General features: G+C 37.5%; 1 protein-coding gene across 1 annotated transcript in view; it reads right to left on the bottom strand.

The window, feature by feature from the left end:
- Window positions 1-17,511, bottom strand: part of CNTNAP2 (contactin associated protein 2) — a 1,016,974-nt gene that overhangs the window by 93,840 nt on the left and 905,623 nt on the right. Inside the window, exon 16 of the mRNA XM_039715193.1 lies at window positions 15,194-15,364. Coding sequence (XP_039571127.1) covers window positions 15,194-15,364 — 171 coding nt within the window. The remainder of the gene's footprint in view (window positions 1-15,193; window positions 15,365-17,511) is intronic.

Genomic DNA, 17,511 nt, shown 5'->3' with positions numbered 1-17,511 from the left:
AAAGAGTTGTTAATGGATGGGTGGGTACTCACTAGATGCTAAACAGTAGGTGGACGTCCTCAAGACACATAAACTGGGGAAAAAAAGGAAGATGGATTACAACCCTTCTCTCAACCACCTCTCTAATGTATGCCCATGTCTCAATTTTTCATGTCCTCCCTTGTACTTTGTTTCTCTTACATCCCCTGATATATTTTTATACCCTTCAAATGGGACTGACTGATGTTTTAGTTGACTTACATCAAAGAGACGAGTTTCTAACTGCTTTAGAATCCTTTTGAAATCCCATTCTTAGAAATAAATGCCATGTTACATCTAGAATCAGAGTTCACTCACTTGGCTGTAAAATAACTTACAACAGTAAGCTATAAACTGTGAACTGAATCTGCCGGAGATATATTTGTGCTGAGAAAACAACAGCTTGAAAATATTGTAGCTCTGTAAGGGCAACATCTGCCAAACTTCTTGGACAGTTTGTACATACACCTCTGACAAAAGGCTCACTCTCTGATCCTGTAGACAGAATTCAGTGAAATGGTTGAAAATGAAAAAAACTTAATAAAAAGAGAGAGATGATAGATATTTCTAGAGCTAGTGGTCTATACATTGTTATACAAAATGTATCAAATGGTCAAGATTATCAAATGGTCACGATCAGTTCTGATGTATATAGTTATTGGAATCCTTCCCTCTGCCTTTAATAGATAGAAAATAAGACTCTGAATAGAAAAGAAGGCATTCTAGGATTTGTAAGTAACTAGCCTGTCCACCCTTCCCTCTTATACTCAGATCTTTGTGTTTAAAGACAGTTTCATAAAGTCATCTCTAAATTTCCTTCCCTGGTGCCCTCATTTGCACAGGGCTGAGAGAGACCATGTCAATGCTGACATGGAAACAACATTGGTAGATTGTTCCTGGCTGCCAGAAATAGGTGGAAAGGGCTACTGATGCTACTGTGAAGTGCCATATTGGAACACAGGATCTGATTTAAGGAGGCCACTTCTCAAAGGGCACGACTTAAAATAAAAGCTACCAAAGCAACATAAGAGAAAAATTGTTGATCCAAGTTGCTTGACTGCAATACAGAAATTACTGTGTAGCTTGGCTGTCTGTTAATAATCAGGTAGTTGTCAAAAATCATAACTGTATTTACAATAATGGGACTAAGCATCTGGATGGCTTCATCATTTATCTAATTCCCAAATGAAAAGTCCATTTGAACTAATGAGCAGAACCTTCATTCATTTGACCAAATGACAGTGCATATCCATGCCCAAGACTTCAGTGATCCCTGAGTTAAGTGCCAAATGAACCAGCTCTGAAAGCTGCACAGCTGCATCAGCATGATGCTATGCCAACAGTAATTAGTTCTAATGAGAGACTATACTGCACTGAGGATCAATCCCAGCATAGCTGAGTGCTGATTTATGTGGACATGCTATATTTTCCTCAGAAACAGCTCAGAGATCTCTCTAACATAGGGGCTCACTGTACAGACTAGACATACTCTATATTTTCCTGCGGGTTACAGATAAAATAAAGAAAAAATCATGAAACTTTACATTCTTTTGAATCTTATGCAGTCATTTATGTAAGTGCCAGGAAGGAAAAAAGGGTGACTAAAGCTATTGCTTTGATTTAATGTATAAGATCCACTTCTCATGTGTAAATCCACCTACAAGATACAATACAAGTGAGGCTCATTGTGTCTCTGAACCTTTAGAACAAGCTGATATTCTGTAGGGAATGAACAATCCACTTGTGTCTGAGGGTTACCAATGTAACAAGTGAATTGGGGACATCAAGACTGGACACAGACTGAGCTAAAGGGATTGATTCCTTAACTTTTAGCTTTCATATTTTCTAGATTCTGTACTGCACGAATATACAACTCTGAACTTCATCTAAAGTATTAGCAAGTTCTCTTCATAGTTCAGTTAGACAAAAAAATCCTTTTTCCAGCCTGAGAACCAAGGACATCATTGCAGCTTCAGGTCCCAAAACTATAAACAACAGCAAATTGAGGAGAGCAATCTGGGAGGATGGGACTTCATAACCTGAAGCTGTAATTGGACAATTAGCCCCAATATGTAAATGGACCAAAACTTATAAAAGTGTGAAAACTCGTGACTCGTGACATCTTGGGTGGAGCCACAGCCGAGATTTTGTACTACCCAAGGTGTATCCTTCAAAGGCCTTTTAATAAATACCAACTTTAATCCTTTAACACTGTCTAGCCTCTGTTCTAGGCAGCCTCTCAAGACATCAGGATCACGCACAGGTGGATTTTGCAGTCCCGAGATATATCGATCAGTTAAGGAGCAAAGTCAGGCAAACTTAAACTTCCATCTCCACAAGGAGATATTTAATAGGGTTCCTAGGGACACTGCTCTCAGGGGAGAAGAGCAGATCTGGCAGGTTTTTAAGGAAGTCTTCCACAGAGCACAATAACTGACAATCTCCAGGAGCAAGAAATTAGGCAGGGAAAACAAGGGATGGGCAGGGCTGAGTAGGGAAGTGCTGGTCAAATTAAAGGGAAAGAAGAAAATGCACAGGCAGTGGCAACATGGACAGGAAACCTGGGAAGAGTACAGAGATTAATTACAGCTGAGGAACGCCAACCTGAGGAAGCTGAACCTGGCAAGGGATGCAAGGAATAACAGAAAAGGCTTCCACAGGTCTGTTAACCAGAAAAGGAAGGTCAAAGAAGGTGCACCCACCCCTGATAAACAGTGGTGGAACATTGGTAACAATGGATGAGGATCCAAATAAGGCTGAGGTACTCAACACCTCTTTTGCCTTCAAGTCTTCAATGACAACCTTCCCATGCCTCTCCAGTGGATGGACAGCAAGATGGGGACTGGAGGAGCAAAGAACTTCTCACTGTAAGTAGAGGTCAGGTTCATGACTATCTGTGGAACCTGAATGTGCATAAGTCTGTGGAACCCAACGAGATGTTCTCCTAGAGTCCTGAGAGAACTGGCTGATGGTTAGTCAGGCACAATTTTCTCTTGGTGAAGCCATGCTGGCTGTCTCTAATCCCCTCCCTGTCATGCGTATGCCTTGACATAACTTCCAGGAGGATCTGTTCTATGATCTCACCCGGCAAAGAGTTAAGGCTGACCAGTAACTCCCAAGACCTCTTTTGCCTTCAAGTCTTCAATGACAACCTTCCCATGCCTCTCCAGTGGATGGACAGCAAGATGGGGACTGGAGGAGCAAAGAACTTCTCACTGTAAGTAGAGGTCAGGTTCATGACTATCTGTGGAACCTGAATGTGCATAAGTCTGTGGAACCCAACGAGATGTTCTCCTAGAGTCCTGAGAGAACTGGCTGATGGTTAGTCAGGCACAATTTTCTCTTGGTGAAGCCATGCTGGCTGTCTCTAATCACCTCCCTGTCATGCGTATGCCTTGACATAACTTCCAGGAGGATCTGTTCTATGATCTCACCTGGCAGAGTTAAGGCTGACCAGTAACTCCCAAAGTTCTCCTCTTCACCTTTTCCCAGTCACTGGAGGCTTTGCCTGAGTGTCATGATATTTAAAATATCACAGAGCATAGCTTGGCAGCTACAGTAGCAAGTTCTCTCAGGACCATGGGATGCATCTTGTCAATCCCAGGGCTCTACGTTTGTTCATGTTCCTCAGGGAATCTTGAAGCTTAGTTGAGTTGCAATGAGAAAAACCTTTTCCTCCCAGTCCCTGCCCTGATGTTCAGGGACTTGAGATGTGTGGGAAGAGACATTACCATATGTACTGGTAAAATACTAGTTTCCTGCAAAAAAGGACGTACAGTAAGAAGTACAGCTATTGGCATTAACATTTTGATAATGTATCTATAAAATTAGTTTTAAATATTAGTGGTTTTTGACATTCTGTAACAGAATTACTGATTTCTCTCAGTGAAATTCTTGCTGCCTGAGGAAATATTTTCAAACACATTTTTACTTCAGTCACCGAAAGTCTATAAACATGTATAGAAAGGAGAAAGGAAATTAACTTATAAAGGAAAGGTAAAGAAATGAAAACATGTATAACTGAATGGCTTTAATCATCACAGTTCTGGAAGAAATTATAGCATAATATTTAGAAAAGATCCAAATAGTAATCCAAGGGTAGATTTTTTTCCCAAAGATTAAAGATTTAGTGAATATTTATGGTGAACAGAATTCATTCAATTCCTGTGAAATTTCATTAGGAATACATCATTCTTCAGAATGTCTAAAGTTTCTTATGACCTTTTCAGTTTGTTTTTATCTTGCAATTTTCAAAGTATGCTGCACACCAAAAAAATTGTATCAGAATGAAAAATAAAGGAAAACACTTTGTTGAATGCAGGAAAGGCACCCCCTAAAGTGTCTAGCCTCATATTTTTGATCCTCATTTTCTCCACCATTTGGTCTGCAGCCTGAAGGCACTTGATTCAGCCTCTGCTGTGTGCAGTATCTACATCTGGCAGCTGCAAACTTGTAGTGACATTTCCTTGAGAATGGACAGGGAATCAGATCTGTTGAGAGATGTTGACCTGATTCAGCAAGAGCTGCTGTTTTCTTATGCATATGACTATGTTGCTACATTGTAAGACAAGACTGCACACAAATAAATTGGTTTGCTATATATTTAAAGGAGTGAACTTTAATGTATTATTGTCCTTCTTCCTTCACAATACTAATATCTTCTGTCTAATAACATTTATAGCTGGACTAGTAATTTCAACAACTGGACAAGTAATAAGTCTAAATTCTAGTTTCAGTTTGCAGGAACAAATAATCTTTGGATTAATGGAAATCATATGTGTTAATTCTTTCATAATTTCATTTTATGACTGATCAAACATATTTTCCTATATTTTTCTGACTGAATAATTAGCTTTCACTGCCTATGTTGGAATAGACTCTCTCTGCTGTGATAATCTTTGCCTATTGTATCCATGCTGAGCCTCATTATCTTCACTTGTGGTTTTAATCTTAAATATACAATATAGACCAGTGGGCTCAGAAGTACTGTACTGCACTGCACAGAGGCTACCTGAAACTGGCCAAAAACTCTCCAGGTGCAAGGTAGTAAAAAAAAAAATAATTCCTGGCTTCTTTCACCTTGCAGAGAGACAGCAGTTCCCATTTTACTGGCAGACAAGCAATATTTTGGAAAGGCATAGCTATACTGGAGCTCAAAATGAAGGGACATCAGAACTCAGTACAACACCTTTTTCATCATGACTAAACATCTGTGTAAGGAAAAAGATAAGGAGGGATTTGGTTTTGATAATAACTAAGTTATTTTATCTCACTTTGAAATAATCTTGACTGCCAAAGAACCATTCAAAAATAAATACCAGTCTTCCTACACAGTACATTAGATTGCTTTGGGGGAGAAAAAAAATTGAGTTAATGGAAGTACCAAGTTTTCTCATAAGAGATCATGCTAAGGCCAAATATGCCCTACGAAAAAAATTATTTATTATCATTATTTATTAATTACTTCAGTTATGCTAATTGCACTGCAGCTGACTTGTAGATAAGCACTTGGAAACAACTTCCATACTTTCATGGTTGTGTTTTACTTGATACAGCAATTTTCAGCCATGGGCAGTAAGAACAAAATAAAAAAAAATATTATCAGTCCTGCATAAGCAAGGAACCAGAGAAAAGAGATGTGAAACGCCTTGTTTAAAGCCAAACACTAGATGGTTATAACAGGACTTTAAAAAAACCCACTTGCTTTAATTCTAACGCAATAAATACAATTTCAGAGAGATGTTACCTCCCATCTAGCAAGCTCTCATCCAATAACTACTTAGCTGCCTGGAAAGAAAGAAGGAACAGGAATGGTGACTCATTGAAGGTCTGTTGATTCATCTCATGAGAGTTACTAATGCTTAAAAAAAATACAGCAGCAATATCTCCTGGTCTCTTTTGTGACAGATGATTCACACAAAGGGAACTGTAGTCAGTGCACTGAGTGGAAAAGGGGAGGAGATGTGTGTTCTCCTGCCTGTAGTGGCTTATAATATACTTCATTATATCTTTTTAACTGCAGCACTTTACCATGAAACTGAATTGCTCCCATACAACAGAAGGCAGCACAACAAGGGGGAAGCAGAGACATCAGAACAGAGCTCTCCCATGCAGCATATAAAGGGTTTCGTGTAACTGATAGCTATTTTTTTTTTTTGGATGAAAGGCAAAATAAAAGCAGGTGGTAATGTTCATGAAATCAGATTTTGTCTGAGCATGGTAAAGCATCAGAGAGGTTTTTGGAAAGGAGAGAGTGGCTTATTTTACTATGAAAAATTGTTATGAATTTGGCAGAGTTCTGAAGCTGCTGAGCAATGTGTTTAAGTGCTTACAAACAGACACAAGGATATTGACACCCCTCTCAAATATGTCACATTTGAATGCAATAAAAATCAGTCAAAACTGGAAATTTTGCATCATACCTAAATGGTAAGAGCCTGGTGCGGGTTTGAAAACTAGACATCCAGACTGTCACTTTTCTGTGATGTCCTTTTATAAAAACACATTCCCTGTGTGCCTTTCTCCCTCTCTGTGGTGCTTTTCTTATTCTGTAATTTGTTTATTAGCTGTAAGTTCTGCTGTGGACTGTGGCTAAGACTTATAAAGGTGTTTAGATGCCTGGGTGGTAGCGACTGAAAAACTTTTGCATCACAGCAGGGTCTCATGATGATATGAATTTATTGACTTTTCTGCCTGTCTGTGTAAGGTTTTGTCATTTGTAGTGCCTCTTTTATAAGCAATTTCTCATGGCTATTTATTTCTCTGGCTGTCCAGGGTCACCATCAGGGTAAGGACTCCATTGCACTATGCACTTTACTACCACAATAAAAAAAAGCCATCCAAAAATATGACTCAATTTTGTTTTTAGTGTAGTAACTTTGTACATGAAAAGGGTGCATGTGAGGGGGTGGGGTAGATGGACCCAACTAACTCTGTCCCAGATTTTCTGACAAAGATTTTCTGCTCTGGCAAATATACTTGTAATAATTTATAGTTGCCAAAATCCAGAATAGATTTCCCAAGATGGAAGAAGATATCTTTGGTATTGTTTGCTTTTTATCCTGCAGCAGGAAGAAGTATCTACTAAGAATACAAACCAGAAGTATCATGGAGAGGTACAAGAGTGGGAAAGAGAACTGATCTGTTGGAAGTAAAAATATCTTAGACTTCATGGTGATTAGAGGTAGAAAACTTGATGCAGTATGTGAGTGAGGGAGCTGCCTGGTTTGGCCACCTTTTGTGAACTATTTTGCTGGAGTATGCATGAGTCTCAGGAAATGTAAAGCCAACAGGAAACCTGTTCTTCTTTCCTGCTGTAGTAGTAGAAAATATAAAATGGTGAGAGAATTTATGTATTTATAAAACATTTGCTTCTAAGATTTCATACAAGTAGAGAGCTGTCTGCAGTGCATGATTTGAGACAAAAAGCTCTATTTTAAAAACAAAGTCAAGACATTTAGATCAAGAGGGTATAAAAAGTCTAAATTATGCAAGATCGTATTATGGCAGCCTTGTGATAGTAACTGCCTTCATGCTCTTAAAAATAGATTACTATTTTATCAACTTTTAAACAATATTTTACATTAAGTTTTTATTTCTTTTCAAAATGTAAGAAATTATATGTGTTCAAAGTTTCTAAAGTTGTGAGCAGAAATATTAATTTTCCTTAGAACAACTGTAGCAAGGCATGATAGAAAGGCAGAACCCAAATGGAATATGATTTAACAATGAATTAATTTCCATCATGATTTAAACTGATTTTCTTTTAAACTACCATTTAAACCATAGTGAAATGCTGCAAACTATTAGGCTGTGGATGGAACTCTATATAAACATTTAGCATCTACCTACAAACACCTAGGGAGAAAATAATTGTATTTATTTGAATCAGTCTGTTGACATAATTAGAGTTAACCATCTGCATAAATATTTTAAGCACCATGGATACCACTGTATTATTATTAAAAACACCTCCACTTTCATTATAGCTAATCTTCTAGTCACAGAAAACCTTTTTCTACTTTAAAACTGAATTGCCTTGGTAAAACCAATAAAGACTAATTTAGACTTTCAATAGGCTAAGAAAACAATTGCTAACACTTTATCTAAAAAGTTCAACTTAAATACCAAGTAGAGTACTTTCAGAGTACCAAGATTCTCTTTATCCACTTAGAAGAATGATTCTCAAAAATATCTAAATAATTTAGGTCCAGAAGACCTACTGGATTCAGGCCACATAGTCTGAGGAGACAATGAAACTTGGTTGGACCCTTTCAGATTTCCTCACTCTCGGCATTTCAAGTAATGGCATGATGTTGGTGACTGGGATTAAAGGTAAGAGTGACAGTGACAAAAGACAGTCAGGTCTTTGTGTGCATCCTCCCCCACCCCTCCTTTCTGCCCTCTCTGATGGGCAAAGAGGTTTGTCCCAAGAGGAGAACACCAGGTGGAAATTGATGTATTCTGGAAATGGGGGTGTTGAGATGTTTGTGATTGGCTTTGGTACACATCAGCCTGCATAAGGGTATAAAATAATGAGAGTTTTTTGTGTCTTTTTACTTCAAATTACAGGTAATTACAAAGAATGTGTAAACTGATGGAATTACCATATCTTTAATGACTTACTGACAAGATTTTACCCTGCAGTCAATCAAGGTAAGACTGCCCATAAAATCAGCAAGTGAAATAGATATCATTGCCTAACATATGACAGACAAAAACAATATGAGAGCATATAATGGGTTTACCATAGTCAACACAATGGATGTCCTTCTTTGATTAAAAATCCCTCTGAATTTTTGGACGAAGAGAATTGTTATAGATTTAGCATATTTGATTTTTTTTCTGAAAAGAGCAGTGATAGAAAACAGAATTGCAGAGACTGTTGATGAGATGGGTGAAGAGCAGGTCATCAGAAAATTAGACGACTTCTAATTTGGTTTGGGTCAAGTCATATTTGGTATTATAATAAATACCTTTACACAAGAAGTCAGCATATGTCTATTTTTTTTTTCCTCCAGTAACACAAGGTTGGAGAGGTCAGAAAATAATACATAACACACAGTATCCCAGTGTAATCAGCCAAAAATTCCTAGGACAAATGAACAGCACAAGAATTAATGTCATTGTAGAGGGGACTGGTAAACCATTATGCGAATTAATGTTGATAGTTTGGATTACCTGTGTTTAAGAAAGAATTCAAGGCACTGTGAGTAGGGAGAACCTTATTAACTTAACCAGAGAATGGAACAAGACAAAATATCTTATGAGAAGAGATAATGTGAGTTTGTCTTGCTTAACACAGCAATTAAAACCTGGGAGAAGATATGATTGCACCATAAGCATACAAAGGGAGAGTAAATGCTAGGAAGTGAAAATAATTAGTTCAGCCAAAGAACAATACTGAAACAAGAATGCATGGCTGTAAAGAAAAGATGCAAAGCAAATTGTTAGGAATTAGAAGACTTCTAAAAAACAAAGATATGAGTCTGAAACAGCTGTCCAGCTGGCAAAGATTCAAACTATTTTCAATAGAGACTTGCATAAATTTAGGGAGCTAGGCACAGGTTATGCATTTTGGTTGTCTGTGACTGTGAGGATCTAAACTCAAGGACCCAGAAGGTTTGTTTCTGTCATATGCCGGTAGCATCTGGCAATTTTGTGCAGCATAGCAAATATTTACTTTCTGCATAAAAATGATTAGCTCACGTGAAGAAGGTAACAAAGCTTCTGCAGCATCAGCATGGAACAGGAAGTAGACTGGAAATAAGGATGAAGACCTGAGATGAATTACTGGGTGGTAGTGCCAGCAATGGTTTGCCATGTGTTGCTTGGTTTTAGTGAAAAGCAAAGTCAGGGACAACTGTGCTCTTTGAATGTCAACCAGTTCCCACCTTGAGCTTTGTGTGAGCTGTAACTGATTTATAAGACACTGCACATGAAATTACTTTTAAAGTGGCATTTATGGCAATAAGGAAGGTGTCCAATCACCATTGAAAGGAGAGGGATAATGCTGGGGGGATACACTGTATGGTGAAGGTCATGAATGCCATATTAACACTGAGGGACACCAAAGTAAAGCAACTTGTAACTACAGTCTGCCAACCTCCAAGACAGTTACAGAAGGTGGCCTTAATTTCCTCACAGCCCTGTGGGGATTTTCCACTGGTCAGTTTTAGCCTGTTCCCCAGCTGTATTTTTTATTTGTTGCCTCTGGCTGGCTCCTACCTGCCAGACTGGGCACCTATCCACATCTACTAATTTGGAACAAAAAAGAGGTGGAACTGGTCTTCTCAGATGAGTCATAAATTGGTTTGTTTGCATATCAGGCATTTCTGCATCACCTGCCTCATCTGAAACAGAATCTTGTCTTTCAAAGAATGGTGCTTGCAGTTCTTCAGACCAGGTTTTCTTTTTGTTTGTTTGAAACTTTCATATTGTCCTGGAATAGAATGACAGTTTGCAAGTACTGTTGTAAAAACATTTGGGTCATAAACTTCCAGAAGAAATGTAATGTTTTTACACTTAATTTAATAACTTCTTGTGAGCCTCTGGGATGAAGAGATTCCTCAGTGTCCTATGCATTCTTTGACATGTGGCTAATACAACATGCTTTCCTAGGTGGGTGTTTTATAGAAAAGTGACCTTCTGCTAGGAAAACAAAATAACAACTCAATTGAAAGAAACAATGAAGGTCACACAGTTTCCTTACTGAGGTGAAAAACCAAGCAGTGGAAAACATAAGATGCATTTATTTTAACATATGGGACTTTGAGCATCCTGTGGAAAACCCATTGATATAGTAGAATTGTGTTTTAGGATGCCTCTGGAGAAAGACGTGATAGAACTATTAAAATTTGCAAGAAAATATATTAATCAGTCATGTGTTAGAGCATCCAGCCTGGATGAATGAACACCTTTTGGGCAGAACCAAACAGCCATGGGAATGGTGGTCCCTAGTCTGTCATTGTCACTTGTCTGATTTTGGAGGAGTTACTTATGTCTCAACTAAGTAGTGTAGAAACAGCTGAGCCCCAGAAGCAGCATGAGACCTTCCATGTGCAGATGTCAGGTATTACAGAGCTGTGAGCATCCCCTGCCCACAGAACAAGTCCACTCATCCTGCAGCCATGCCACTGCTCTCATTAGCAAGCCACTCCATATGATCCCTTTCACAGCTGCCAAGTTCAGTGATCACTCCTTGGAGAGACTTTTAGGGCACTTTTAGGGGTTATCAGCCAAGTGACATCCCTGAATACAGTGCTTATAAACGTTCCCAGCTTTTTACAAAATTAATAAGAAAGACCTTTCCTCTCTTCCATGTTAATGCCAGGACCAAACACAAGCTAACCTTTACCTCTAAGCCTCATATTTTTTTCAATTGCAAAAGTGACTTGCTGTTTACTTCAGAATAGTAACAATGAGACACAATTCATTAGTGTCTGTGGATTTTTTGGAGGTGCTGGGATGAGAGGAGCTACAGAAGTGTGTAGAATATCTCTTCCATTAGAATTATATGACAGTGTCATTGAGAGAGTATTCTGGAAACAGTGATGCTAGATGCTTCTTCCCAAATTACCACAAATAAGCCCCCTCCAAAATCTGCTTTCAGGAGCAAATATTTTCCAAAACTTGGGATATATCTCAAACAGAAAATTTAAATGTGATTTATTCAACAAGCATCTCAGGTATGAAGTAGCTACATTTTCATACTTGTAACTCTAAAATCTTCAGTCCATATTTCATAAACATACAAAATAAATAGGAAAAAGGGAGAATGCATTCTAAAAGAGAATGCATCCTCTCTTTCTTACTCTAAAAACCAGTTTTAATTTTAAAATAATCTGGAAATTTTGACCAGAGATGGAAGCCCTGCCTTACAGAAAAATTAATACTTTATTCAACTACCACCTTTCTAAGCAATCCTAGCCACTGTCAGTTGACCAGCTAGCTATGAAAACAATGGGGTTCTGTAGATTTACTGGTGTATGTAAAAATTGAGGCTTCAGGTAATTCTACGTCTCTGTCTACTGTTCCATGTATGGTGACAACTACAAGCCTGCCAGAGGAGTTGCTTGATAAATGGAACAGCTAAAGTCTTCAGCCACATTCATAGCAGCATTTTATCTCTGTTTTTTTCTTGACACCATTCCTTGTCAGCTGTTTGCAAAAGCTATTTTTGAAATAAAAAAAAATGGTCTTCTTTTCCTTCCTCTATCCCCCCTCAGAGATGGCAATCTGAGGTTTTGCTGAAGGCCTATGAAGTTACTCTTCAAGATACTGTAAATGTCACCTCTTTTTCATATGAATCAGGAGAGTTAGAAAATCTGCACAATTATTAGACCCTAAGATAACATAAGATTCAAGAATTATTAGGCTCAAAGACAGAATGCAGTAAAATTATTTAATGAGTGTTCCTAGTAACCACTTTTGTGCTCAGAATAAAACATGAAAGCTCCTTTCCAAAGACTTGAAGCTAAGAATTTTAATAGTTCGAATGATTTGTTTCCCTAATGCATTCACCAAGCGCAGCAAGCTGATTAAAATACTGGATACTATAGAACCTTTTTGTTTCTGGTCTATAGAGCTCAGCTTATACATCATTACCCATGTATTACAGGTACACACAGCTATTTTACACATAAGGGAAAAAGAAATGGAATTTGTATGTGCAGGATGCTGACTTTGACATTTTCCTTTTGGAATGGTGAAAAAGTAAAGAAATTGGAAACAGGCTTTGTAGGAAGTCCTCCTTCTCCAGTGAGAACTGTACCTGTATGAGAAGGCAATGAATAGACAAAAGCAATCCACTGGGTGAATCAAAACAGCTTTCAGTAAATATGTGGTGATGGTCTTTTTATGTAAAAAGCTTTTAATACAAAATAGCTGCTCTATTAGAGAATGTGATAGATAGATAGATGAAAAGCAGCTTGCCAAAGGAAAGCTTCTTCAGAGTTTGGGGATAATTCTGTAATTACCTTACTAACATAAATTTATGTTCCTATTTAGGAACAAATTCACATATTAATTTTACAGGACTTCTGTAAAAAAGAAACAGGCTTAAGCAGCAGCAGAGTTTACTGTAGAGCTATGTAAAGTACTTCTGAAATTCTGAAACTTTACTCTTCATTTAAATGAATTATGGAAAACTGTAAGTACAGACTAGAACCAAAAAACCCCCAAAATATGTAAAGCAAATATTCATTAATAAATGTGTAATTAGTAGAGAGGGTGCTTTTCTCTTTATTACTGAACCCACTTTTTAATTTGTGACCTGTAAGTCACAGGAAGGCCTTTTCCTGGGGTTCTCAAAATTTCAAGCAATAGTTTCCAGAGAAAAAGGGTAAAGTGAATGCAACTATCTCAAATGAATTGCTTTGTATTTTTTAGCAAATGCAGTCTACGCAGTTCTTACAGTTGTTTTTCATCTTTTCTTACAAATGATATTTCAACTTATTCTATCAAGAATTTATAATCTAAAGTTTAGATTCAGAGACATGAGGCAGAGGTTAAATTTATGCATATGTCAGGTCTCAGCAAAGTCAGTGAATCTCAAGCATAGGTTTAAAAAGGTTTAAAATTAAAGTCCTTTATAATGACACTCTGAGCACACTGCCACTTTCTTGAACTGGTAAATCTATTCAGTGAGCCACTGCAGCATGATTATTATTTACCCGGAGCTGAGCTCAAAAGAATTTCAGTGGCTGCCAAGTCATGTTTACACACTGATAGTGTCACTTTTTAGCTAAGTGACCAACAACATGGTTGGTCTGATTGCACTGGCTGAGAACATCTTCCATAAAGTAGAAGAGCAAGAAGCCCTGAAGATGCCCACCTCAGCTGACTGTAAGTACTACTTAAATTCAAAGGGAAATTAAAAATAGCTGCCACTTTATTATTAAAGGGCTTTGCCCCTTGGTAAAGCAAATAAAACTATTCCCTGTGACTCAATAGGAGCAATATTCATTCACTGAAGTTGCAGATTAGAGAAATTGGATTAAGCAATGTGAAAGAAATTTGTTGTAGAAAGAAAGAAAAAAAAAGTCACCCAAATGGAACTTAGCATTTTATTCTTATCTGGAGGGAAAAAATTAAATGCATTTTAAAGGAGTCTCTTAGTGGTTTCTAAATTTATACATTCTGATTTGTGTGTTTAAACTTTGGGAAGCATTGAAAATGGCTCTGCTTTCAAATGAGATATGTGTACCTAAATCACATTGAATCTGCATAAAAGTACAGATTATTTAGGGCCCACAAGCCAACTGCTTCTCTTTCAACATTAATGACTTGCTGACTTTTGTGCATCAACATTTAGATCTGGGTCCTTGGCATCCATGAGCAGCTCCTGCAGCCAAAGGAAGCACACATCTTTTCCCAGTGCCCCAGTGCTGGAGTGCAGGGAGGCTGTAACATGCTGCTAGAGGCTGTAATAACAACCACACACAGCACAGAGGGCCTCTCCCTGCTCCCATTTATGGCAGGGTCAGGGGAGAACAAAGTAGGCATAAAACGTGTTTCCCCCTAATTCAACTGCTTCAATTCCACTAAGCAGAATTCAGGTGCGGCTGACGATTTCAGCACCTTCCTTGGAAAGTTTGCCCCTGGGCCATTAAAAATGGTTTGAATAATACAATTGACTTGCCTCTTGGTGTCATTATACCCTCTTTTTCAGATCAGTGATTTTATTAACAGATAATGCTGATAAAGATTTATTTTTATGAGATATTTTATGGCTTTTAAATATCATATGCAAGTTTTCAGCTATTTGGCTCCTTGCAGCGCTGATTAGGATGGTGCCTCTTTTTTCCTTCTTTCCTCTGTTTCCAAAGCAACCATAAAATAAAACCGAAAAGCACACAGAGCTGAAGACATAAATTTTGAAGAAATAATTCTGACATGCAATTTTGAAACCCCTTTTCAGGTCAGTGTCATTTTTGTAATTGATGTTACCAGGTTTATTTGTCTTTGTATTTTCCCCTCAATAAACAATTCAAATATACTTCAAGCACTCCTTTCACAAAAGACAACTTGAAAACATGTCAAGCATCTTGATTTGGAAGTTTTTCCAGGATTTAGACAGCTTGCACATTTTATTAAATTGTACACGTTTTTTAAAAGCTACTACTCAACATAATACTTCAACTGACAAGAATAGTAATAGGAAGTGTATACTTACATTTCAGCTCCAGTTTGATGAAGTCAGTGTTCCCCAGATTCTCAAGAAACACCCCATCTGAGGCTGATGTTTTGAAGTAGAAAGAGATGTCTGCACTGGTTTCCCCTTGGAAGGTGGAGAAGTGGAGGTAAGATGATGAAGTAACAAAAGAAGCTGCGTTCCAGTAATTCCCTGCAGAGGATAGACAGGAAAGACATGTTTCAGTGCTGTCTTGAAGCTGTTGGAAAAGTTGGAAACTTTAAGGTTCATCTATGCTATGGTGCTGTCTGTGCTGAAGAAAGAACCCCAAGCACTTTGATTCTTGCTATCTCCATTTTGTTTTTCTGGGCATGGTGTGTCACGTTTCAGAAGACAGAGCACGTTAATGGTAAATTTATTTTCTAGCTCTTAATTTATCATATCCAGTCATACTCAAATGTTGTTATTATATGTTTACTATAGTAAGACTATCATGGGAGATCATTCAGAGGGGCAAAACACTAACTTGATACCTGCTTCACCTCAGGTATATGCTTTGCTTTCATATATTGCTGCATGTGTGACTTGTCTTCAAAATTATTCTACACACCTACACCCCCTCCTATTCTAGCCATGTCTATCAGAAGTTAATTAATTTAAATCACAGGAAATATCCAGTAAATGAAGCTAATCAATACGACACAATTAACATATGCACCTAATAGTCCCCTAGTACATTCCCACTGGAGAAATATAATAATTAATAACATCCAATAACTATTACTGTACTTTAGCTAGAATGACAGTCAAATTCAGTGCAAGGTAGCATTACAATACAAAAAAGAAGTCATAAGATATAAGAGCAGGTAAGATTCTCTTAATAAAAAGATCATAAGATTCATAAGAGAAGGCTTTGGGGTGACCTAATTGCTGCCTTCAAGTACCTGAAGAAAGGTACAAGAAAGATGGAGAGGGACTTATAAGGGCATGCAGTAAAAGAGCAAGAGGGAATGGCTTCAAACTGATAGCCAGTAGGTTTAGATTAGAGATTAGAAAGAAATTCTTTACTGTGAGGGTGGTGAGGCACTGCAACAGGTAACCCAGAGAAGCTGTGGATGCCCAATCCCTGGAAGTGTTCAAGGCCAGGCTGAACGGGATTCTGAGAAACTGGTCTAGTGGAAGGTGTCCCTATCCACAGCAGGGATGTTGGAACTAGACAATCTTTAAGGTTTCTTCCAAACCAGGCCATGTTATATTGATTCTATGATGATCATATAGGTGATAGAGTAAGCCAGTGAGAGACTGAAAGAGCTGGTTTTGGTTTCATCAGAATGCTTACATATCCAGCTTCAGAAACTTATTAGAATATCACTCATGATGTCATCACATCTGAGCCCTTAGTATTCTAGCTAATAAACATGATACTACTACTTTTCATTCCAGTCCAAAGTTCCAGATATTGTTTTTTCATTGTTTTATTTTTCATTTACTTTATTGTTTTTATTACATTATGTGATAATGCTATTATTTGTCTGGTTAGCATTGGATGAATATGAATGAGGAAGTTTCAGAAGATCAGCTGTGATGATACATTATACTACTGGCTCACACCCATTTCAGAAGTTTTATTATTTGAGTAATTATTAATCTCTATTCAATTTTAAATTGAACATCTGAATTAGCAGATGTTTTTAGGTATAAATAAAAGCATACTATTGCTTTCCATAGTACTATTCCATACCCTACATTATAATTCTGCCTCTCTCAAGGATTTAGGGTATTTGGAAAAAGAAGCCATTTTCCATTTAGTTCAATGCATCCCAAGAGGAAAGTTGTAATTGAGATTTTGAGGGTGTATATATGTAAGCACACATTTGAGCAGAGAAAATGGGAAGAAATAGGCATTCATGAAACAGGTATAAGTGAATTAACCAGTTAGCTTAGATCAGCTAGTTTTTAACATGTATTACTACTTACCCTCCTTATACAAATGAGTAATTTCCAGATTGAACACTACTAATGATTTCTATAGAAAAGTCAATAATCTTCATATAATAAACCTGCACGGGCAAGAAATATCTGCTCATTATTTGCAAGTTTGTTCTTTGAAAACATACCTTTGTTCTTTGAAAACATACCTAGTGCTAAAGCAGCACAGATAAATGTCTTGAATTTTATTTTCATTCGTAGTCTCAGGTCTCATTTTCCTGCACTTTTCAAAGTGCTCTCTTAATATTAGGGTTGCTTATGGTCTAGATGCATGAGTGCTTTGTCAATAATCTGTAAATACAGGGTCCAGATGGACTTTGTATATGCTCTTCCATTTGCAGATGTACCTGGACATCTCTATTTTATTTTCC

This window comes from Passer montanus, unplaced genomic scaffold (genome assembly GCF_014805655.1).
Source record: "Passer montanus isolate IOZ18808 unplaced genomic scaffold, ASM1480565v1 scaffold32, whole genome shotgun sequence".
Lineage (NCBI taxonomy): Eukaryota > Metazoa > Chordata > Aves > Passeriformes > Passeridae > Passer > Passer montanus.
Note: the sequence above shows the minus strand (reverse complement) of the source record. Positions and strands in the feature narration are given on the sequence as shown.